Source organism: Pollicipes pollicipes, unplaced genomic scaffold (assembly GCF_011947565.3).
Source record: "Pollicipes pollicipes isolate AB1234 unplaced genomic scaffold, Ppol_2.1 Scaffold_4219;HRSCAF=4965_pilon_pilon_pilon, whole genome shotgun sequence".
NCBI lineage: Eukaryota > Metazoa > Arthropoda > Thecostraca > Pollicipedomorpha > Pollicipedidae > Pollicipes > Pollicipes pollicipes.
Genome location: NW_023596448.1, coordinates 4691651 through 4714544, shown reverse-complemented (window position 1 = coordinate 4714544; position 22894 = coordinate 4691651). Strand labels below are relative to the sequence as shown.

The 22894-nt window shown below is 57.5% G+C and overlaps 2 protein-coding genes across 2 annotated transcripts; both read right to left on the bottom strand.

Annotated features, from left to right (window-relative positions):
• Positions 1-866: 866 nt before the first annotated feature.
• LOC119095699 (MFS-type transporter SLC18B1-like) lies at positions 867-10046 on the bottom strand. Its single transcript, XM_037218555.1, has 4 exons — positions 9420-10046; positions 9174-9320; positions 8792-8935; positions 867-875 (listed from the first exon to the last, which is right to left on the bottom strand). Exons 1-4 carry the CDS (start codon positions 10044-10046, stop codon positions 867-869), a joined length of 927 nt encoding a protein of 308 aa, XP_037074450.1.
• A 2155-nt stretch (positions 10047-12201) lies between these two features.
• Positions 12202-13707, bottom strand: LOC119095698 (MFS-type transporter SLC18B1-like). The gene is made up of 2 exons (XM_037218554.1): positions 13138-13707; positions 12202-13062 (listed from the first exon to the last, which is right to left on the bottom strand). Exons 1-2 carry the CDS (start codon positions 13705-13707, stop codon positions 12415-12417), a joined length of 1218 nt encoding a protein of 405 aa, XP_037074449.1. The 3' UTR covers positions 12202-12414.
• Positions 13708-22894: the final 9187 nt, after the last annotated feature.

The window sequence follows — 22894 nt, the reverse complement described above, 5'->3', positions numbered from 1 at the left end:
ACAGAGCCCGTATATGCTGCCCGCCTCAGCCTGGCAAGACCCGATCGGTTACAGGTGCTGCCCGCGAACCTGCCAGAGGGTGGTGCAATGCTGCTGCGGGGACGGGAGACTATAGCACTGCAACGCCGACATTCACGTCTTGTTGCACGTGCGACCGCCTGTGGGCTGGTTATGATGCACGTATGCTCCGCCTGTGGGCTGGTTGCGTAAATCTGTCGTCAAGTTAACGGCAAAGGGCTTAATCAGAGTGTGTCTGCCTTAGCAAGAGCGGAAATTTGGATTTACGGCAGCTATGCACTTGGACACACCGTACCTTGTTGCCAGTTAATCTCAAAAGGATGCTGACAAGCTTCTCAAATCGGACTCCCATTCAACGCACCCATCGCTCAAAAAGATAATTAAAATCCGGACTCACGTGGCGCCCGGCAGTCTGTGGTATGATCATATTTTGAGTGGGCTGGCCAAAGTTTCTGCGTAGCTGCGGCGGGAGATACCAACTACTTGTCGAGCGATAGACAAGGTCAGACTGATGAGGGTAGGGCCTCCAGGGTCAGCTGTCCTGCGATAGCTCTTGAAGCGCGGTCCACCGGCTGACACAGGACTAGTGCCGGACCAGCAGTGTCACCCAGGACCGGCGACGTCACCCAGGACCGCCCAGGTGCAGCTCCGTCGGAAGCGGTTGCCTCAGAGGCGGCGGGCGTGGGGGAGGGGGGGGGGGGGGGCGGGACGATGTTGAAGACCTGAGAGCGACAGGTAGACATACGACTCCAGCGGTAGCCGGCCAACTGAATATCGGTGACATCACCAGCGAAAAACTTATTGGCAGTCGGACTTCCTTCAAATATTGAGCAAGCGTCAGTTGTCACTTACACGGCCTGCCGACATGGCGGGGCACGGGTCAGAACGAGACACGACAAACGCAAATGTGCCTTTCGAGTTCTCGATGTGCGAGGCGGGTGAATGTGAGCCCCCGCCGAGCGGTGGGGAGTGTGGAGTGTTGGTCACAGGTGCGTGCACAGCTGTCCGCAGGTGGGGCAGAGCCGGGCCGGACGGCGCCTCGGGCCTGCTCCCGGCACCACACACGCCGTACAGCTGCGCGTCGCTGGACCACAGCTTGGGATCGCGCGCCAACGCAGCGTAGCATCCCACAAACCCGTGATGACAGGGCAGCGGCACGTGCGACTCTCACCAACCAGCTGCCATCTGGGGCACGTCTCCGGTCCCAGCTCATGGCTGCCTATGCCTCAGATCTAAGCTCCTGTCTGTGCTGTATGTCCTGAGTCTTGCCAGGTCTCAGCTCTTGGCTGGCTGTACAGTATACCAGGTCTCAGCTCTTGGCTGGCTGTGCAGTATGTCAGGTCTCAGCTCTCAGCTGGCTGTGCAGTATGCCAGGTCTCAGCTCTCGGCCGGCTGTGCAATATGTCAGGTCTCAGCTCTCGGCTGGCTGTGCAGTAGGTCAGGTCTCAGCTCTCGGCTGGCTGTGCAGTATGTCAGGTCTCAGCTCTCGGTTGGCTGTGCAGTATGTCAGGTCTCAGCTCTCGGCTGGCTGTGCAGTGTGTCAGGTCTCAGCTCTTGGCTGGCTGTACAGTATGTCAGGTCTCAGCTCTCGGCTGGCTGTGCAGTGTGTCAGGTCTCAGCTCCTGCCTGAGCAGTGTGTCAGGTCTCAGCACCTGCCTGGGCAGTATGTCACGTCTAAGCTCTCAGCTGCCTGTGCAGTATATCAGGTCTCAGCTCTCGACTGGCTGTGCAGTATGCCAGGTCTCAGCTCTCGGCTGGCTGCGTCAAGCCGAGCCGGCGCCGCGTCGGCTTGAGGACTGGCATTCAGACGTGAGTGACTCGAGACGGCGCCAGCATCGCGTGCGAGCTCAGCACAGTCCGGCTCGACAGGCGCTCGAACTCATCCAAGCAGAGAAGCCGCTTATGGGACCCGCCCTCAACAGACTCGTCGGCCGGCGCGGTGGACGCTCGACGCCCGGACCAAATGGCGCGTGACGTCATCAATATGAGAATGCTCTATGCGACCTTTTTGAGCGAGAACGAATGTGAACGCTGCAGTGAGCAGGTTCGCGCTATGCAGCATGCCCGCGTCAGCTCCACCGGCCGATGTGCTGTGATTGGTGGCCGCACGTGCCCCGATTGTGGTCACGCTATCTAATCAGGCGGGATAGGTCATGACACCACTTGACGGCCCTATCGACAGCATTCCGAAATCCCGGCTTTTGCGTTAACAAGTTTGGCTCTATTTGCGGCATAAGCCAAGTGCACTGTCTACACTCCAAACCCAATCACGGCTACAGGCAGCGCACCAATGTTTCCTTTTTATTGTAACAAGTAAAATTCAGCCAACTGAATTTGGCGCTCTGATATATTTGAAATAATACAAGGCGAAGTGTTGGTTATTGCGTCATCGGCATTTCCATCCGGAACCTGCGCGGGAGTATAGCTTCTTTTGAAGCTGGGTGCTCCAGCCTCTTCCCAATTTTGGGAAGTGGGCCAAATACGCGGATGATCACATTTAGTGATGAATTTTGGGTACACTTTCCGTCGTTTGTCATCGTTCAGCCCCCCCCCCAAAAAAAAAAACTTAATTTGGGAAACTACGCCCCTGAACCTGCAAGACGATATGCTTTAAGGATTCTGCCCACCAGTGTTGAACACTGAACGTCAAAAAATATCAATGGCACGATTGTAAATTTGGGCAAAATATGAGCTATCATGTCGAACAACACACTGGTAACGTTTAATTTTTAAGTCACCTCTAAGACCTGCCGACAACTGGCTGGCACTTACGACGAGTTATCGACCTCCAATGTGTCAAGAGGCACTGGTGTACAAGAGTTACCTCTACATACCAGTGCCTCTTGGCAAATGAAAGTCGATGGCTGCCAGCATAAGAACGCTGAACTCGTAACGTCTAAAAACCAGGAGCTCAATGCCTTCCTCGCATGTGTCAGGTATCTATGACAGCAAAACACCACAGCCCGTTGACCTGATGACCCCCCTCAGGTCAACCGGCCGTGTTGGACTGATACACGCTAGCAGCACGCGACGATGAAACGCAATATCGTTATCCGCGGACGTGACATGGCCGCTGAAGTTGGATCGCTCAAAATCCCACCATCATTATGAAAGTCGTCGTCACGCCCTTAAGTAGCCTAGCAACCAAGGACGTACACTAAGAGCCAGGAGCGCACTCAGGGAGTACCGTAAGGCGGGGGCCTGACACGGTGGCCTTGAAGCCAAGGACGCACACTAAGAGCCAGGAGCGCACTCAGGGAGTGTCGTGTGGAGGGAGCACGACACGGCGGCCTAGCAGTCAAGAATGCACACTGAGGGCCAGGAGCGCACTCAGGGAGTGTCGTGTGGAGGGAGCACGACACGGCGACCTAGCAGCCAAGAATGCACACTGAGGGCCAGGAGCGCACTCAGGGAGTGCCGTGTGGAGGGAGCGTGGCGCGGCGGCCCAGCAGTCAGGGACGCACACTAAGAGCCAGGAACGCACTCAGAGTGCCTTGTGGAGGGAGCGTGGCACGACGCGGCCGAGCGCATTCGAGGGGTTTGTCGCACAATAATGATAGCTTTCGATATATCATTATGTTGTGATTTGATGTATGATGACATGCCAGTGGCAAATGTCAATGCGCAACCGCCTAATCCTGGCAGGGACAAATTATCATAAACCTTCTACAGCATGTCGCTGTGTTCCCTTCCCCAGCACACATTTCTCTGAAGGCGTGCACCTGTTCACCGCATCGATCCACTCTGATGGCCTCCACCCATCGACGTCCCCGGGCTGTCACCCATCCGGCTACCATTGACCCAGCTGCAGCAGCGGCCTCGGCCTTCGCCACCCGAGGCGGGCCCACCGGCCCTCCTCGGAAGTGGCGCTGACGGAGTGTGGCCGGCCCCACAGGCGGGGACTGCGGGCGGCCCCACAGGCGGGGACCGCGGGCGGCCCCACAGGCGGGGACTGCGGGCGGCCCCACAGGCAGTGACTGCGGGCGGCCCCACAGGCGGGGACCGCGGGCGGCCCCACAGGCGGGGACTGCGGGCGGCCCCACAGGCAGTGACTGCGGGCGGCCCCACAGGCGAGGACTGCAGGCGGCCCCACAAGCAGTGACTGCGGGCGGCCCCTCAGGCAAGGACCGCGGGCGGCCTCACAGGCGAGGACAATTTGTCAGACCTTGCGACAGTGTGGGCGGCCACACCGAGGCCAGAGCTGCTTATTGCGGCGGGCATGGCCAGTTACAGGACGAGCCAAACTACTGCCGGCAGACCTAGAGCTAGTCACAGGTCATTCTGGGCGGCGGAATACTCCAGGCGACAGTGCAGCTGTCCTCACAGGTGCACCTTGGTATGATATGAAGCCACCGAAGGTTCACGAGGATTAAACTTATTGCATGCAACATCATGAAAAAAGAATGCCGTGTGTTCAGTCCATATCGATCCGCGTATAGCCCGACACTTAAGGCCAATGAAACCGTAAAACTACAATGCACGCGAGTATCAGGCCCAAACAGGTTTCAGTGATTGGACGAGCAAGGTCACACCGGCACCGTCTGGTCGGATGGCGCGCCTGTCTGGGCGCCGTCTCCGCCGACCACACCCCTCGTGCTCGCCAGTCGCCTCACAGACGGTCGAAACGCCAGCGCTCAGACTGGTCAGACTAGTCTGGCCGGGCCGCGTGCACCGCGGGCTTCGCGGACTCAGCAGCATGCGCTGGACGACAGCAGCAGATCAGCGGGGTAATACATGGGGCGGGTCAGGTCAGCCGCCGCCTGCTGTCACACAGGGCGGGGCAGGCCGACTCACCGTGCAGGAGACACGTGCCCTCGTCACAAGTGTGCACGCAGCCGGCGGGGTCCGGGTCGGCCGACTCCGAAGGCGGCGAGGCGGCCGGGGCCGGCCCGTCGGCGGCCATCACCCTCCTCCAGCGGCGTGCCTGCCGGCGCCCGGCCGACGACGGAGCCGTGACCGGCGCGCGCCGCTCACCCGCGCCGCACCGAGCGTCGACACGCGCCGCCGCAGTGTCGTGGCCCGAGCCGCAGCACAGCGGCACACCGTTCACCGCTCGCAACGGGCCCCACCCGCCGACTGGTAGACCTTGGCGCGGGCTTTCAAGCGGCCTCGGCATGTGCCGTAAGCGATCTGATGCCCTTCGTCGGCCGGTGACCGGGGCAGCGCGCGCGCCCGCCGCCGGCGCACCTGTGCCACGCCCGGTCCGCGACCGCCCACCCACCGTCGTCTCCGACGCGGCGGTCACTGGTAACTGACGGCCAGGCCGGGAGGGAATACTTTCACCGGCCTCCCCAGCCGGGCAGCACGCGACGGGCGGCTCAGCGTCGGGGCCCGGAGCGGACGCTATCGATCGGCCCCCGGGCGGACCAGACCGGAGCGGACCGGACCACACCACCGAACCCGACAGGACAACGGGACCGACGCACCACCAGACCGGACCACCGAAGCGGGCCGGACCTCGGGACAAAACCAGACCAGACCAGGAAGATCAGACTGGATCTCCCCCGGACCGGATCAGACCAGATCAGACCATGACGGGTCCGGGACCTCGCCAGGGACGCCGACTCGGCCGCCGGCGCGTGCTCGACGGGCCGTGGTGGCCGCCGCGTCGCCACAGCTATGTATTGCGACACCGGCGGTCCCACGGGAAGTCGGGCGCCCAAAACGACCCTGACGCATGTCTGCGGTATGCCGCTGGCTAGGATGTGTCCTGCTGCGCTATCTAGTGAGCGACGCAAGAACTAGCAGTGTCATTATCACCCACCCGTGATTCGAGCCAGCGAAAGCCTGCCAACTATAAGCCATTGCCGGGGAAGCGACCAAATTTGCAGACGGATCTTGGGACAGGCACCAGACGGCGGCGCGCGCCGGGCACAGAATGAAGAAACTCGCGTTGGCAACAGGATCTGGTCATTCTTTGGTATAATGTATGCCATGGAAAAACGCTAGCGCTGCGGGTCCTTTGATACTCTCCATGACATCCCAGAAATTGCTTCTGTTTGCTTTGTGTACACAACGTCTCGGCTTCAAAGTACAATTTGCTCTGCTGACTGGAAGCATGGGCAACACAAAACCAAAAGACGGAAGTGGCCACTCTTGACCGATCGATGAATTTGTGAAGCACTAACATTCCGCCGGCGTAATTTCTGATGCAGCTGAGGCGGTCTCGGGAGTTCAGGACGGGGCACGGCCATAAGGGCGGCTCCGGCTGGACGACAGGCTGGCACGCTTCGGAACGTGGATGGCGCGTGAGTGAGACACTCAGGAATAAATGATTCGGTCCAGGGGCGGCGCAGCAAAGGGGAGGGTAAAGGGGGCCATAACATGTTTTGGCCACTCAAAATTTTTGGGGCCTCTATTCCCTAGCCAACTTCATTAAAGCTACCTGTGGGTTACCAAACTGGATCAATGAGGCCCACATAAGCCAGCTGAAGAGTAATAAATCGGGCTCAGAAGACCCTTGTCTACATCAAGAGGCATCAGGAAAGGTTGCCGCTTTTTTCTTTTTCAAGGTCATCAAGGTTTTCTGAATCATCAGCCCATCTCTATGAATAAGGTAGCCTATGCTCTAGATAAGAAGGCCGAATGTAATGCTAGAGACCCCTTGGCTAGCTCGCGAGGCCCCAGTTACGAACTAGTAGGCCCCTGATCTAGGTTAGAAGGTAACTTCTATATTCAGGAGGTCCCATTTCTGGATCAGGAGGCCCCTGCCAGGCATGAGATGGTCTCAGCTCCGAATCAGGATGCCCTGTTTTCGGATTACAGGTCATCTCGACCGTCGACTGGATTTGGAGGCCGCTCCGTGAATCGGAAGCATCCTGTTCTGAATCAGAGGGCCGCTCTATGACCGTCTGTGGCGGTCAACGCACGGCAGCGTTTTAAGCCTGTGCCTACCGCGTCGTGTTTGTATATAAATTCGTTTGCGTCAGACCTTAAATGTATGCCAAATGCTTCATGTGGTAATTTTCTGTCTTTGTAATTACCCTCTCAATTCGTGTCGATTGTAGATAGGGATGTTATAATTATTAGTTGTGAAGTCAAATTATTAGTTTACAGTGTCCTCTCGGTACTCGTTCTCGATCGTGTAACACAATCAAATAGTTTTTAGTTACGGTGCGCGACAGCGCCGCATCGGCCTTGACATCCCACGCTACGACGCCGGTGACGCGTGCGTGATCGGGATACAAAGTCGATCCGGCCACCTGCACAAAATATACATATGTATCGCGCGTCCACCGCTTGTGTCGTTGGCCGGAGATCGCGGACGGACAGTGCCGCGATACGTCGACTGGATTTGGAGGCCGCCCCGTGAATCGGAATCATCCTGTTCTGAATAAGAACGCCCCTCTATGACCGTCGACTGGATTTGGAGGCCGCTCCGCGAATCGGAAGCATCCTGTTCTGAATCAGAAGATCCCTCTATGCATCAGCAGGGCTTTTTCTGGCACAGGTGACCCTGTTTAAGGATGGCGAGACCTATTGAACAAGCAGAGGGCCCTGATTCTGAATTTTTTGATTGCCGACACTTATTTTTTGACCGATGCATGTAATAATGTGGTAAAAGGCACGTGCCCTCGTTGCCGCTCCCCTTAAATGCGACCCTGTCTAGGAGGCCCCTGTGAGAAGGCCTCTCTTTGTCCAGGAAGCCGCTCGGAAACTCCCCCCCCAAATCAAAATCCGTGACCCCGCCGCTCATTCAAACTGTACTGCCAGCAGGCGGTGCAGCATATTTGATTTTTCTGACCATCCCTGATACACCAGGAGGTAGAGGGATTTCTGTTCCGTATATTCCGTGGCTATTCGGTGACCGGCCCACGCCCCTGCCGTGTGTGGCGCGCGCCAACCTGACGGCGGACCGCCGTCGGCGCTGCGGCAAGGTCGATGGCAGCGCCCTCTGCAACCTGAACCCAGCGCTGATGTCACAACTTCCAGCTCTTCCGGCGTCCGTCCAGACAAGCACGGCGACGGTGCGGTCGACGGTGTGCTGGCCAGATCCCGATAATGTTTGTCGTCGTTCTCTAATGACTTATTTCAGGCCATCGTTACTTTGACTGTGCTCTAACCAACGCCACGAACGCTAATTAGCAGGCAAACCAGCAATAAGTTAAGCAGCAAACATTTCAGCAAGCGTTAACACTCGGCATAACTGGAGAAATAATCTAGCGGGGGCAGACGAGTGTGTCGAGTTATGTTGTCGCTATCATCACCTACAGTTTACGTTCGTATTCTTGGGGCCGTGTGCCTTCGGGGCTAATGCCTTGCTCGATTCTATGTTGGCCATCCCTCGAACCATGCTCAATGGTTTGTTACGTCGCACTGTGGCTAGGCCGGCTTTACATATACGCCGTCTCTGGCCTTGGACCGAATATACACCACGCCGCGCCTGGGTGCCACGCACCAACCAATCTGGGCGGGGGGTGAGGGGGGGGGGGGGCGGACACTGTCAGATCGGTTCCGATGACCTGCCTGGGCGAGTTGCGCATGTCACATCAACACGTTTTTAAACTACTCAGCGATCTAAATGAAGAGGCGTACTGCACGCCCATCGAGGAGTTTACCAGGGCAGTTTCTTTTGAAATGCCGCGCTGCGCACGCGGTACATCGGTCTGTTCGGGTCGCGGTCTCTGCGCGCTGCCGGTGCGCCGGTCTCTTCGGGTCACGGCGCGCCGCGCGCCGCTCAGGTGGATGCGCCGGCTGCCGCTCCCAGCTGGCGACGGCGGTGAGTGAGTTGCGCCGCCTGCAGCAGCGTCGGCAGCGCCGTCAACGCCGTCACCGCCGCCAGCGCCGTCATCATGGCCGGGAAACCGAGCCAGTCGACCAGCGCGCCGCCGGACACCGGGCCCACCACCAGGCCACATGCGACCGCGCCCCCGAACAAGCTGGAGACGAGAGCGCGCGTGGCCAGGTCGTCCGGCAGCTGGCACGCGCGGGCGGCCGCCAGCAGGCGCCCCAGGCAAGGCGTGTAGGCGCCGCCAAATACCGTCTCGTGCAGCAGCATGCCGGCGCCCAGCAGCCACACGGACGGCTGCAGGCCCAGCACGGCCGCCGGCGGCATCAGCAGCAGCCCACCGGCCGCCGTCAGCAAGCACGCAGACATCACGTAGTAGGGGTTCCGGGCGTGTTCCAGCAGCCAGCCCCAAGGGAACGCTGGTGACCGCGTACGCGCCGGACGCCAGCAGGTAGAGCAGGCCCAGCTGGGAGGGCGACACGCCCAGTGCGGCCTGAGCGTACGGCGACAGACACGAGCTGAACGTGCTGAAGCCGGCCGCGTACACAACCACCACGGCCAGGCAGACCCAGGTCTCGGTGGTGGCCGCCAGCGGCGCCAGTCGGCGCCAGTAGTGGTCGGCCGAGCCGCGCTCCTGCTCCGGCGCGGCGGCCGGCAGCAGGCGGGCCGTCACCGCCGCCGCCGCCAGCATCAGGCCGCCCAGCACGTAGAACGGCAGGCAAAAGCCGCCGGCGGCGAAGAGGCCGCCGCCGATGGCCGGTGCCACGGCCAGGCCCACGCTCTGCCCAGCGGCCACCAGACCGATGGCCGTGCCAGCCCGCTCCGGCATCCGGCTGGCGACGATGGTGGAGCAGCAGGTGTTGACGGCCGCCGCGCCCACCGCCTCCAGCATCCGCACGGCGAAGCAGGCGGCGATGAAGGCAGTCGAGTCTTTTAAGTGCTGCAGCGTTCCGAACACTACCGTCGTGATGCCGGCCGTGGCGATGCCCATGCTGAAGACCCTGCTGACGCCGACGACAGGGGTGAGCCGGCCGACGAGAGGACAGGCGATCAACTGCGTCAGCGCGAAGCAGCTGAATACGCCGCTGATGAGCGTCTGCGGCAGGCCGCGGCTGCTGGCCTCGGCCGGAAAGAAGGGAAACATGAGGGCGGCCAATGAGCCGTTCAGTACCGTCACCAGCGCCAGCAGCGCCAGCTGCTTCTTCTGCGGCCAGGAGAAAGCTGGCAGCTTGGTGTCATTCTTTCCAGCTGGGCAGGAGGCCAGGGAGTCGGAGGAGGTGGGGGTCGCTGAGGCGTCCATCCGGCTTGTCTGACGATAAGAGTGGGGTCGTTTCCGATTGGTTTGCCATGTTCACAAGTCTATGCAGCGCTTGTTTGCGACAGACCTTGGACTCAGGATAGGTCAGTTGTTTCTGCTGGGTAGTCAGTGGTCGCTTCTTTGCGTCCAGATGTTACACTGCCGCTCTGATGTAATAGGACGCAGCTATTGGTGGACAAGCTGGGGTCCGTCAAACCGTCTACGTAAGCCGGTCTCCCCGCACGCCGCTCTGCTTCTATCACCGTTCGGCAGCACGTGTGTTGCTGGCGCCCGGCACCGGCGGCACGGATGAGCGGCACGTACGGCGAACGGCACTGGTTCCAGCTCGGACAGCGGCCACTGACGACGTCTTCACAGTGCGCAGGAACCGACAGGGCGGACGAAGCCCCTCACACGCTTGGCACCCCGAAGGCAGTCTTCACCCGAGACCGACAGGAGTGGGCGTCCAGCGCGCGGCACCGCCTGTCGCTCTCAGTAGACCCCGACCACTCGCATGGATCAGGCCTGATGGCTCATGTGATCCTCACGCCTCACGCCCGCCGCTCGTGCGATCCTCACGCCTCACGCCCGCCGCTCGTGCGATCCTCACGCCTCACGCCCGCCGCTCGTGCGATCCCGACACCTCGCGCTGTTTGCGCGCACGGCTGGCGTTGTGCGTAGTAGAGGCGTGCGCGGTCCGACGTGCGCCGCTCGCCGCGCACCCGCCGGGCCAATTGAAGGGGGCGCAATGACCTCGCGCTGCGGTGGACACCGGTCGCCACCATCACAGAGATGAGAGTCGCGCGCGCCCGACGCGGAGATCGCAGCGTGAGCGTGGGACGCCAGCCGGTGCGCTGCCAGGGAGCGCCGCCGGCAGAAGAAGGGCGTCCGAGCCCAACAGCTTCCGCCCCCTCCGCCACACGACGAGAGTGGCAGCAAGTGGGCCAGCTGCTATCAATACGTTTGCTGCAATAAGATCGCAAAAGTAGCATCTCCATGATGTCGCAACTTAAGACCAGCCATCAAGTTATTTACCCGATTTACAGGGGCAACTGAAATGCGAAATAGTCTGGCTCCTGGTCTTCATCCGCGTTATCGAGCCCATGTAAACGCCCGAGTGCCGTTCGGCAAATTCAATCACACGCCGGCTGAAATCCTATTCCATCAGAGGATAGTCCGTTCGGGGAAAGATTCCGCTGGAATCTACAGCAGTAAAGAATGCTGATGATGTTGCACAAGGACGACTGCGAAATGCAGCTTAGCTGCACTGCTTCATTTCTGGACTAATTTGCAAGTGCCTTGTAACGTACACTTATGCCTTCGGTCTCACTGCCTGGCACTGCCCCCTGTGGTGTCTAGTGATGCGCCTCCACGTCATCATTCCCACGCTCTTCTGCGACCTTCCCCCTCCCCCCCCCCCCTTCGCCTCCTTCACTTCATCAAGATCAAAGAACTTCTGGCAGCTCGCTTCGTCCAGACCGGTTCACCAGACCAGACCAGATCCAGACCGGTCCAGAATAGTAGGACCAGGGCTCTCCTGACGCAGTGGTCCAGGATACTAAGACCAGGTCTCTCCTGACGCAGTGGTCCAGAATACTAGGACCAGGGCTCTCCTGACGCAATGGTCCAGAATACTAGGACCAGGGCTCTCCAGACGCAGTGATCCAGAACACTGGGACCAGGGCTCTCACGACGCAGTGATCCAGAATACTAAGACCGGGGCTCTCCTGCCGCAGTGGTCTAGAACACTCGGACCACGGGAGTCCGGTGGCCGTCCGTCCGTTGGTAACGCGGCAGCGTCCTGCGAGGAGCTCTGACATGGCCGCCTTGTGTGGCAGGAGGGGGGGGGGGGGGCGTGCTGCTGGAAGATCAGACCGGCAGGGTGAAGCTCCTCGAGGGCTGACTGCTTGGAGGGGGCGGGGGGGGGGGGGCATCCTGCTGGAAGATCAAATTGGCAGGGTGGAGCTCCTGGCGCGCCGGCAGCCGCTTCTCATTTAGCAGGCGAATGTATGCAGGTGAGTAGACTTTTGGGTCTCCTGTCATCACAGGTGATAAACATGTATTTCTCTCGAAATCTAGATTTTATTTGTGATAGGCAATCGGCTCGTTTGATCATCACTCTTCTTGTTCCTCTTACGAATGCTTTCAGACGTCCGTTTTAGACGTTGGGTGAGCATAAACTCGCGACCTTAAGTATACCAAGTCCATCTCAGTCTATTACCAGGGCAGTTTATTTTGAAATGCTGCGCTCCGCACTCGGTACACCAGTCTCTTCGGGTCACGGTGCGCCGGTCTCTTCGGGTCACAGTGCGCCGGTCTCTGTGCGTCACAGTGCGCCGGGCTCTTCGGGTCACCGCGCGCCGCGCGCCGCTCAGGTGAGTGCGCCGGCTGCCGCTCCCAGCTGGCGACGGCGGTGAGTGAGCTGCGCCGCCTGCAGCAGCGTCAGCAGCGCCATCAGCGCCGTCACTGCCGCCAGCGCCGTCATCATGGCCGGGAAACCGAGCCAGTCGACCAGCGCGCCGCCGGACACCGGGCCCACCACCAGGCCACATGCGAACGCGCCTCCGAACAGGCTGGAGACGAGAGCGCGCGTGGCCAGGTCGTCCGGCAGCTGGCACGCGCGGGCGGCCGCCAGCAGGCGCCCCAGGCAAGGCGTGTAGGCGCCGCCAAATACCGTCTCGTGCAGCAGCATGCCGGCGCCCAGCAGCCACACGGACGGCTGCAGGCCCAGCACGGCCGCCGGCGGCATCAGCAGCAGCCCACCGGCCGCCGTCAGCAAGCACGCAGACATCACGTAGTAGGGGTTCCGGGCGTGTTCCAGCAGCCAGCCCCAAGGAACGCTGGTGACCGCGTACGCGCCGGACGCCAGCAGGTAGAGCAGGCCCAGCTGGGAGGGCGACACGCCCAGTGCGGCCTGAGCGTACGGCGACAGACACGAGCTGAACGTGCTGAAGCCGGCCGCGTACACAACCACCACGGCCAGGCAGACCCAGGTCTCGGTGGTGGCCGCCAGCGGCGCCAGTCGGCGCCAGTAGTGGTCGGCCGAGCCGCGCTCCTGCTCCGGCGCGGCGGCCGGCAGCAGGCGGGCCGTCACCGCCGCCGCCGCCAGCATCAGGCCGCCCAGCACGTAGAACGGCAGGCCAAAGCCGCCGGCGGCGAAGAGGCCGCCGCCGACGGCCGGTGCCACGGCCAGGCCCACGCTCTGTGCGGCAGTCAGCACGCCGATGGCCGTTCCGGTCCGCTCCGGCATCCGGCTGGCGACGATGGTGGAGCAGCAGGTGTTGACGGCCGCCGCGCCCACCGCCTCCAGCATCCGCACGGCGAAGCAGGCGGCGATGAAGGCAGGTCGAGTCCTTTCAAGGTGCTGCAGCGCTCCAAACACTACGGTCGTGACGCCGGCCGTGGCGATGCCCATGCTGAAGACCCTGCTGACGCCGACGACAGGGGTGAGCCGGCCGACGAGAGGACAGGCGATCAACTGTGTCAGCGCGAAGCAGCTGAAAACGCCGCTGATGAGCGTCTGCGGCAGGCCGCGGCTGCTGGCCTCGGCCGGAAAGAAGGGAAACATGAGGGCGGCCAGTGAGCCGGTCAGTGCTGTCACCAGCGCCAGCAGCGCCAGCTGCTTCCTTCTGCGGCCAGGAGAAGGCCGGCAGCTTGGCGCCATCCTCTCCAGCTGGGCAAGAGGCCAGGGAGTCGGAGGAGGCGGGGTCGCTGAGGCGTCCATCCGGCTGTCTGACGATAAGAGTGGGGTCGTTTCCGATTGGTTTGCCATGTTCACAAGTCTGTGCAGCGCTTGTTTGCGACAGACCTTGGACTCAGGGTAGGTCAGTTGTTTTTGCTGGGTAGTCAGTGGTCGCTTCTTGGCGTCCAGATGTTACACTGCCGCTCTGATGTAATAGGACGCAGCTATTGGTGGACAAGCTGGGGTCCGTCAAACCGTCTACGTACGCCGGTTCTCCCCTCACGCCGCTCTGCTTCTATCACCGTTCGGCAGCACGTGTGTTGCTGGCGCCCGGCACCGGTGGCACGGATGAGCGGCGCGTGCGGCGAATGGCACTGGTTCCACGCTCGAACAGCGGCTACTGACGACGTCTTCACAGCGCGCCGGAACCCACCGGGCGGACGAAGCTCCTCACACGCTCGGCACCCCGAAGGCAGTCGTCACCCGAGACCGACAGGAGTGGGCGTCCAGCGCGCGGCACCGCCTGTCCACTCTCAGCAGACCCCGACCACTCGCATGGATCAGGCCTGATGGCTCATGTGATCCTCACGCCTCACGCCCGCCGCTCGTGCGATCCTCACGCCTCACGCCCGCCGCTCGTTCGATCCTCATGCCTCACGCCCGCCGCTCGTGCGATCATCACGCCTCGCGCCCACCGCTCGTGTAAACCTCGCGCCTCGCACTGTTTGCGCGCGCGGCCGGCATTGTGCGCAGTAGAGGCGTGCGCGGTCTGACGTGCGCCGCTCGCCGCGCCAGCGTGCCGGGCCGATTGGAGGGGGCGCAATGACCTCGCGCTGCAGTGGACACCGGTCGCCACCACCAAAGAGATGAGAGTCGCGCGCGCCCGACGCGGAGATCGCAGCGTGAGCGTGGGACGCCAGCCGGTGCGCTGCCAGGGAGCGCCGTCGGCAGAAGAAGGGCGTCCGAGCCCAGCAGCCTCCGCCCCCTCCGCCACACGACGAGAGTGGCAGCAAGTGGGCCAGGTGCTATCAATACGTTTGCTGCAATAAGATCGCAAAAGTAGCATCTCCATGATGTCGCAACTTAAGACTCGCTAGCGAGTTATTTACCCGGTGTACAGGGACAGGTGAAATGCGAAAGAAAAAATATGGCCGCTGGTCTTCATCCGCGTTATCGAGCCCATGTAAACGCCAGGGTGCCGCGCAGCAAATTCAGTCACACACCGCCTGAAATCCTATTCCATCAGAGGATCACCCATTTGGGGAGAAATTTTGCTCGAGTCTGCAGCAGTCAAGGGTGCCGGTAATACTCGATAAGAACAGCTGCGAAACACAGCTTAGCTGCACTGCTTTATTTCTGGATTAACTCGACAGTGCCTTCTAATGTATACATCGCCTTTGGTCCCACTGACTGGCACTGCCCCTTGTGGTGTCTAGTGATAATCCCTTCACTTTATCCTTCCGACGCTCTTCTGCGATCTTTGCCCTCACTCCCTCCCCCCCTCGCCTCCTTCCCCTCATTCAGACCAAAGAACTCCCGGCAGCTTAGTTCCTCCAGACCGGTTCACCTGACCAGACCAGATCCAGACCGGTCCACTTCCTCCGACAACGCTGTCCCGACGCAGTGCTCCAAAACAGTAGGACCAGGACTGTCCTGCCGCAGTGGTCCAGAACACTTGGACCAGGGAAGTCCTGTGGCCACCCGTGCGTTTTGGTAAGGGCGGCAGCGTCCAGCGAGAAACTCTTGAATGGCCGCCTTGTGTGGCCGGAGGGGGGGGGGCGTCCTGCTGGAAGATCAAGCTGGCAAGGTGAATCTCCCCGAGGGCCGACTGCTTGGCGGGGGGGGGGGGGGGTGTCCTGGTGGAAGATCAGACCGGCAGAGTGAAGCTCCTCGAGGGCCGACTGCTTGGCGGGGGCGGGGGAGGGGGGTCCTGCTGGAAGATCAGACCGGCAGAGTGAAGCTCCTCGAGGGCCGACTGCTTGGCCGGGGCGGGGGAGGGGGGGTCCTGCTGGAAGATCAGACCGCCAGGGTGAAGCTCCTCGAGGGCCTGACTGCTTGGCGGAGGGGGAGGGTCCTGCTGGGAGATCAAACTGGCAGAGTGAAGCCCTGGCGGGCCGGCAGCGACTTCTCATTCAGCAGGCGAATGTATGCAGGTGAGTAGACTTTTGGGTCTTCTGTCCGTTCTGGTAATGAGCATGTATTTATTTCAAAATCTAGATTCTATTTGTGATAGGCAGTCGGATCGTTTGATCATCACTCTTCTTGTCCCTCTCACGAATGCTTTTCAGACGTCCATATCAGACGTCGGGTGAGCATAAGCTCGCGAACTAAGTACACCAAGTCCATCTCAGACTAACGCTTCACCCTGCGCCCCAGGTCTGCAGGCATCATAAGACAAATAAGACCCACTTCAGTGTGGATTCGATCAGCCATAGCGAGCAGCGCCGGCATCAAGCCCAATGCAATAACGTTTCGAAAGCGAGGAATATCTGATACATATCCATGTAACTGGCCAGTCCAGTCATATATCAATGCTTTGTAGAGCGCCTCCCCGAAACGCGCTGCTTGTAACACATCGCGCTGTGCGTGGCGGCACGTGTTTTTGCTCTTGGGAGAAGGGGTAAACGGGTTGCCATGGGTAACCATCAGGTCTGCACACCTGGGCTTCTCAGTTTAAGCTACACAACTTGCGGGTGTATTATGTCCCCTAACGTACATGGCTTCGTTTACCTCTTGAGCTGGTAGACATAACTTTTAGTTGGTGTTGCGAACAGGCACCATTTGTTAATGCCGTCGGAGTTACATGGCCTTCGCAGGTGCACTATGTACGACGGCCATATATTTTTGTGTATCGGTGAAGATCCAGCTAGGATACAAGACAAGCAGAAAAAGAGCATTCAAATGGTTTAGAAAGTTTAACAGGAACACACCGCAGACCATAATAGCGTCGTAGCATTGTCGTAGCCAGAGACTGAATAGGTTACGCTTTGCGACCCTATAAAGCGGTGAACTGGCAACGATAACCTCTTTTTCTTATCACCTTTTGTTGTTCATTATTATCCTGAACTGTTCTGCGTCACTATTTTCAATCACGTTTAACGTTGAGCAACGACTTGATCGATTCAATTCAAGATTTGACTAATGATTTGATCATAACTAAATATTCGTTGCCAGTGGCAATCGTGTACACATGTAAAGCCTATTCGTCGTCAACGATGGTCGTAGTAACAAAATAACGTTTTTTCGTATTAAATATCTAATTTACCATTGACCTATTTTCATTACGCCAGTTTTTCAACACGCTGTTTATCACCCGGCATGATAACAGCTGGCACCACTGCCGTGACCCACCAACATGCTGCGTTTTTGTCATGTCCCCATGTTTCGTCGGCTCAAAAACTATCAATTCGGCTTTGAACTTCTGTAATTTTGGTGCTGAAAGCTTTAAACTGCCGTGAGGTCTCAGGAGCGTCGCACGAGACGGCGGCGGATCTCTCGTGTTCTTGGCATTGGAGCATTTAAGTCTCATCCGCAGCAGACGTACAGGAAAACAACGCAAAACAGGACTTAAAAATAATTTAAGTGAAATAAAATGAAGTGCACACGCCAATAGCCGAAACCAACGAGACAAAAACGGTTTCCCGAGAAAGAAAAGTCAAAATTTATTTTATTGTTGGATACTATCATTGCACTATGAATTCTCACATGGGACGGTGTGGAAGAAAACTGTGTGGGAAAGGCCTAGAGAAGCAGTCAGCCAGCAAAAACCAAAGAATGGAGGGAACCTGGATCGTGGACTAGGATTGGATGGATCGTGGATATTGTTAGATATTGGGTTCGGCCACTGTCTGCTTCTCAAGCCGGACATAAGTACTACACCGACACCACCTTACTCGACCTAAAGGAAACATCGTTTGCATGCGGAGGCCAGCGAACAAGGATTTTTCATTTAATCGAGTGAATTTTTCAGCGAGCTGGGCTCTGCGGGGTTTCAAATGGTCAAGCCTTAATGAATGCACGGCGGCTCCATTTCTTAGATGCATGATGAGGGGGGTCTGGACAATCTCCTAAATGTCTGTGTATACGAGTCTCATTGCAGACATGGGTGCAGGAGCCGCGGCGCGGCGCGGGCACCGCTACGCGCGCGAGGCCACTCGTCACGTGATCTGATCGGAGGATGCCAGGCTTGCAGTGAGATGGCACTGGGTACGAGCCTCAGGATGGGCTCGTGGCTCTGTCTGCCCGCCTCAGGATGCGCCCGTGGTTCTGCCCGCCCGACTGTCGAAGAAGGGCCTATTGCCACCTGGATAAGCGGGATCGTCTGACCCGGGCGGCTGTGTCGGACTACTGCTACGTCACGTGACACCATCCACAGTCCTGGAGAGTCACTACTGCCCCAATTATCACCACGCGCAGGAATTGTGGTTTCCTTTCTTGCTCGGACAGTTTTGATGTAATTCATAGACTTGTGTGCGTGTCTACCAGCCAGGGCCCAATCACAGTGTGCAAAGGTCACACCAAGGTCACCGGCGGAGGGTATGTGAAGCAGCTTACAAGCGTTAAACCAAATGGTCTGCTATGCCCGCCGTTTTGAGGATTTGAAGATCCGAACCTTTTGAGTGGATGGATTTCTGGGATCGGAGCTCACGCTGGGCAGCGTTTGTTGTTTGAGCGCTGAATCCCTACGATCGACCGCAGACTTCCAGGCCAACGGTGCAGTTCGGTGGCGAAAGCTCAACTTGCCGCAATGTTCGGCATGGTCCACCCTGCTCTCTGACGTCACTCGATTTTCAGCGCGTCCGCTGCCACCGGTCGCAGGACATATCTGTCGAGGGCAAATAGCGAGCGCCTTAAACGACTCCACCCACCTCGCTACGTGGGGGTGGACCGGAAGGCAGGTGCTTTGGCCAACTGAGCTATCGGGACGTGCTGAGACCCCAGCTGATGTAGTTTGAGGTTGACTTGTGAGTAAGAGGTAGATATGGCTGTCACCATTTTTTTTTAACCAATAGCTTCCTTACATGAATCAGAATGCAGAAAACCACATCCCATGCAATGTCCTGGGCCTTCACCTCGCCGACCTTTAATGGATCGGACAGTGATGATTGATATTTACGAACGGCGTGTTACAAACCCGCGGCATAATAGCGTTATATTCGTTTTGCGCTGGTTACAAAGCTTTGTCATGAAAGTGACGAATGCCAGAGAGCTCTATAAGCGTTAGAAAATTTTGATGACCATTAAGGCTTTTAGGGTGACTCGTGATGTCACCAACCACGGGGTAGCTTTCTCAGTTTGAGGCTGACTGGGAATTTTCATTGCATGTTTGATCGTTTCATTGCAACTCTCACACTCATAGATACCAGGGGCTGTTTTAAACGTCACATATGGTCAGAGGTGGCAAAATAACCCAGGCATTCTCTGGTTACGGGATACTGATAACAGCATTACAGTTGTTGCCAAATTTACATGATTATTAGACGAAAACAAGCGTACACCAAGATCGCCTGAACCCATGCCGAGATGCCGGCTGTTTCGGAATGTGTAATGCGTCTGAGATACGCAGCAGCCATACGCGCCAGTACGATATTCGCTTCCCTAGCGGCGCCGTGATGAAGTATTCGTCACGGAAAAGATGGCGCTAAACCCGGGCCCGGACAAGAGCGACACCAGAACGCCAGCAATAACCAGCATATGCATTTGGCTCTGGTTTACAGTTTACGAACTAGCGCATCCAGTAATGGGCAGCACACGGCTATGTCTTCTACAGCGATCATTCATACTTTCTGTGTATGGCAGTTTGGCACTACGGGTGCTGCAGAATTTCTTGACGGAGTATGGCGTGCAGCGTTCAGCACGTGTGCGTTACGTTTAAAACATCAGAAACAGCCTTGGACTACCGTCATCGCTACACTTGGTGCTGCTTTTCTCCGCGATGAATGACAAAATAAGTCGCTGCCGGAGACACCATCCTTTTCCACAACACTGTTGTCTTGTGACGGCAAACCAAACCATCCGAAAAGATCTGTCCGAAACCCCCTGCACACCTCTGAGATTTGCCACTCATCTTTTCAAACCTTCGAAGTTCATTCATGTGGCTGAAACGAAATTCGTGTCTTTCTTCACCGATCGGTGACGGAAGACATGCATAGTGTCGCAATGTTTCTTGGGCCAGCCAGTAAACGACGCGTGTATTGTGCTTTCCTGGTGATCTAATGCCCAGACTGTGCACCATGACCTTGCATTGTTTTTTCACCTATTCGCCAGACTCGTTTCCTTCCAAGCAAGTCATTTGTGATGCCTATAAACCGCCAGATATCTACAAAGGCGTCCACACTGACCGTTTCCATCAGTGCATAGCATCAACGAGCGTATGCATCAAGTACACGTTATAGCGCTTATAAGCCTATAAGCACGCCGACGTAGCTCAGTTCCGTTGGGCAGCTTCGTCTGTACACTTTGATTTAACATCTGGCGTCTGCAATCCGTCTGAGTCTCTTCACGAGGGTGCGCGGAAGCCCTTCAGCGGGTAAATACATTTTGAGAGGGATGTCCGGTGAACAATTCTTCGAGATTAGTTCAGGGGAAACATCGTAAAAGGCCACCAATTTGGTCTTAAGGGGCTATTCATAAATCATGCAGAGCATGTTTCAACACATAATCACTCCCGCCACATGTAACTTTTGACTGTCCTTCTACATATCAGCAATGAATATAACTCCAGTCCCGGTTTCACTCGTCCCTGCTCACACGAATTTTAAGGTTTACTTCTAATGCGTAATTCCGGTCACTGACCGCGCTCTGGCTCGCTGCCTCACATCGCTGTACACTTCACATTCGCCTCAGTGCCACGAGCACGGGCTTGGGGTCACGTCTCCGAGCTGATGTGGCGTAGAGGCGGAAATGAACACCCGATGAAAGCTACGCGAAAAGCAAACGTTGCTTTTCTGGTGTAATATACCTTGGGAACGACTAATGTTGCGCACTGACGCCAAAAATATTACCCTGTAGTTAGGTAAAACCCAGGAGCCACGCGCAACCTCAGCATATAGCACGCTTCCATTTCAATGACGCATGGCTCCATGGTACATACAGGCACGACGTTCATAAAAACTACCCTTGCAAGGTTTTAGAAAACCACTGACCAGTAGTTTTTAAAGGAAACAGAGCAGTCTTTACGTATTTTTAGTCAAACCATTGGTCCTTCGTCTGAAGTTTCTAGCGAACTTCTATGACTAACATTAGCGCACAAAAGTGGACAGATGGGCTGTGCACGCACGCATTAAAGTCGATGCTTCTGAAACGGGACTTCTCCGGATGATCATTATGAAGTGGCTTTGGGGCACCTCGGCTTCGGAGGCGGCGTCACACCTCGCCTGCGCAGGTTTTGCATTGTACGGCCACGACCGCCGCACGATTCCTTTTTATAGTAAAAATAGACAGACACAGTGGCGACGTTTGGTGTTGACATCAGCCAAATCCATCGAGTCATAAAGTTATCAAGTGCATCAAGTGCATCAAGTCCATCAAATCTAAAGTCCAGCAACAGCTAAGAACTCAGTACGGCCATCAGCATCCGACTTCCGACAGTCCCTTTATTCGCGACGTTACAGTACTAATCCGCCAAAAGTGGCGCACCCTCTCAGCGCCGAAGGAGCTGCAGTCCACTCAGAGCTGGGTAACAGACACTGAGCTCCTGCGGCAGCCACAGACCGGTGCCTCCGACTGGCTCGCCAAGTAGAAACCGTGGGTACATCAGGTAATCCCGTTGCGAGGGGCAGTAAGACACACCTGCTGTCTTTGGACTTTCCTGGATGAAGCGGTCCACAGCCCAGGCTGGGGCCTGATAGCTTCCAGTTTATAACTTAAACTTTTCCGAACCCATCCCCGCTGTCACATCGCGCAGCTATGCTGGTTAGCTGCAGCTGCCACATTACGCAGCTATGCTGGCTAGCTACAGCTGCCACATTACGCAGCTATGCTGGTTAGTTGTGGCTGCCACATTACGCAGCTATGCTGGTTAGCTGCAGCCGCCAGGCCATCTGCAGCCATCTCCTAAGAGCAGTGTGACGCCGACAGTGCTCCTGACTCAGCAGCTCTATCTGCCGGTTCACAGTCGGCGATTCCAACGTGACTCGGTATCTACACCACGGTCAGCGTTTTAACGCCGACCGTGGAGAGAGACCAGTGCTTTTTCTCGTGTGAGCAAAGCAGTCTGCATCTCTAGGGTGCGCCGCTGAGGCAAGAGAGCTGGCTCAGCGAGTTTGTAAACACAGCAAAAGATTGCCAATTAAGTACGGAGATACGGTCAAGGCACATGGGGATTGCCTTCACATGGGGATTGCCACACGCAGATTGCCTGAAGTTCGGCGGGGAACGCGGAGGCATGACGAGACGGCGCTTTCACCCGAGCGCCACCCAACGAAACATGGACACAATCCGTGCCAGTTGGCGTGGTCTTTCCGCCTCTCGTCGTTGTTATACTAAATGGGTTGAACGGTTGGAGGATCTTCTGGGTGTTTCGGAGAGAACTTTTATTAATTTACTTGTGATAAGATCAACCAAGGTATATTTACATATGAAAAGCTAGTGGTTGGAAATCAGGTCCGCTGATACGTGAGAAACAATTTTAGGGAAAGTATTCGACACCCAAGAACTTACTCCTATCGGTTACAGATTGCCGCCATCGAGGTTAATTTCTTAATGTTATATGGTGTAGTAGTCGCCCCTCAGCAATACTGGGCATTGGCTCAAAACGCTTTATTTGACCAGGCATTCAACACATCCTGGAAAATCTACAACGCAAATGTGTTCTAAGCATTGCTGCAACGCATTCACATTAGGTTGCTTATACCTCAGACAATCTTTAAATGCCTCCATCCACCAAGGTAACTGAGAACAATACCGGCCTTCACGAGCCCACCGGGCAGCAGCGCCGAGTCCAGCCCGCCGGCACGGTGGCCCGCATCCGGCCCGGGCTGGTGAATCATGCCACCAGCCCCTTAAAGGCACGGATGTTGAGAAAGTTCGGCAGATGAGCTTCAAGTCCCCGCCTACACCGCCTTCTCACCACAGGGCAGCTTCGGCCTGCTCCAAATTCCAGAACAAATTCAGGTTTCTGCCCCCGTGATCTTTGCGCATGCCTCGGTGACTTGAGCACCATAATCAT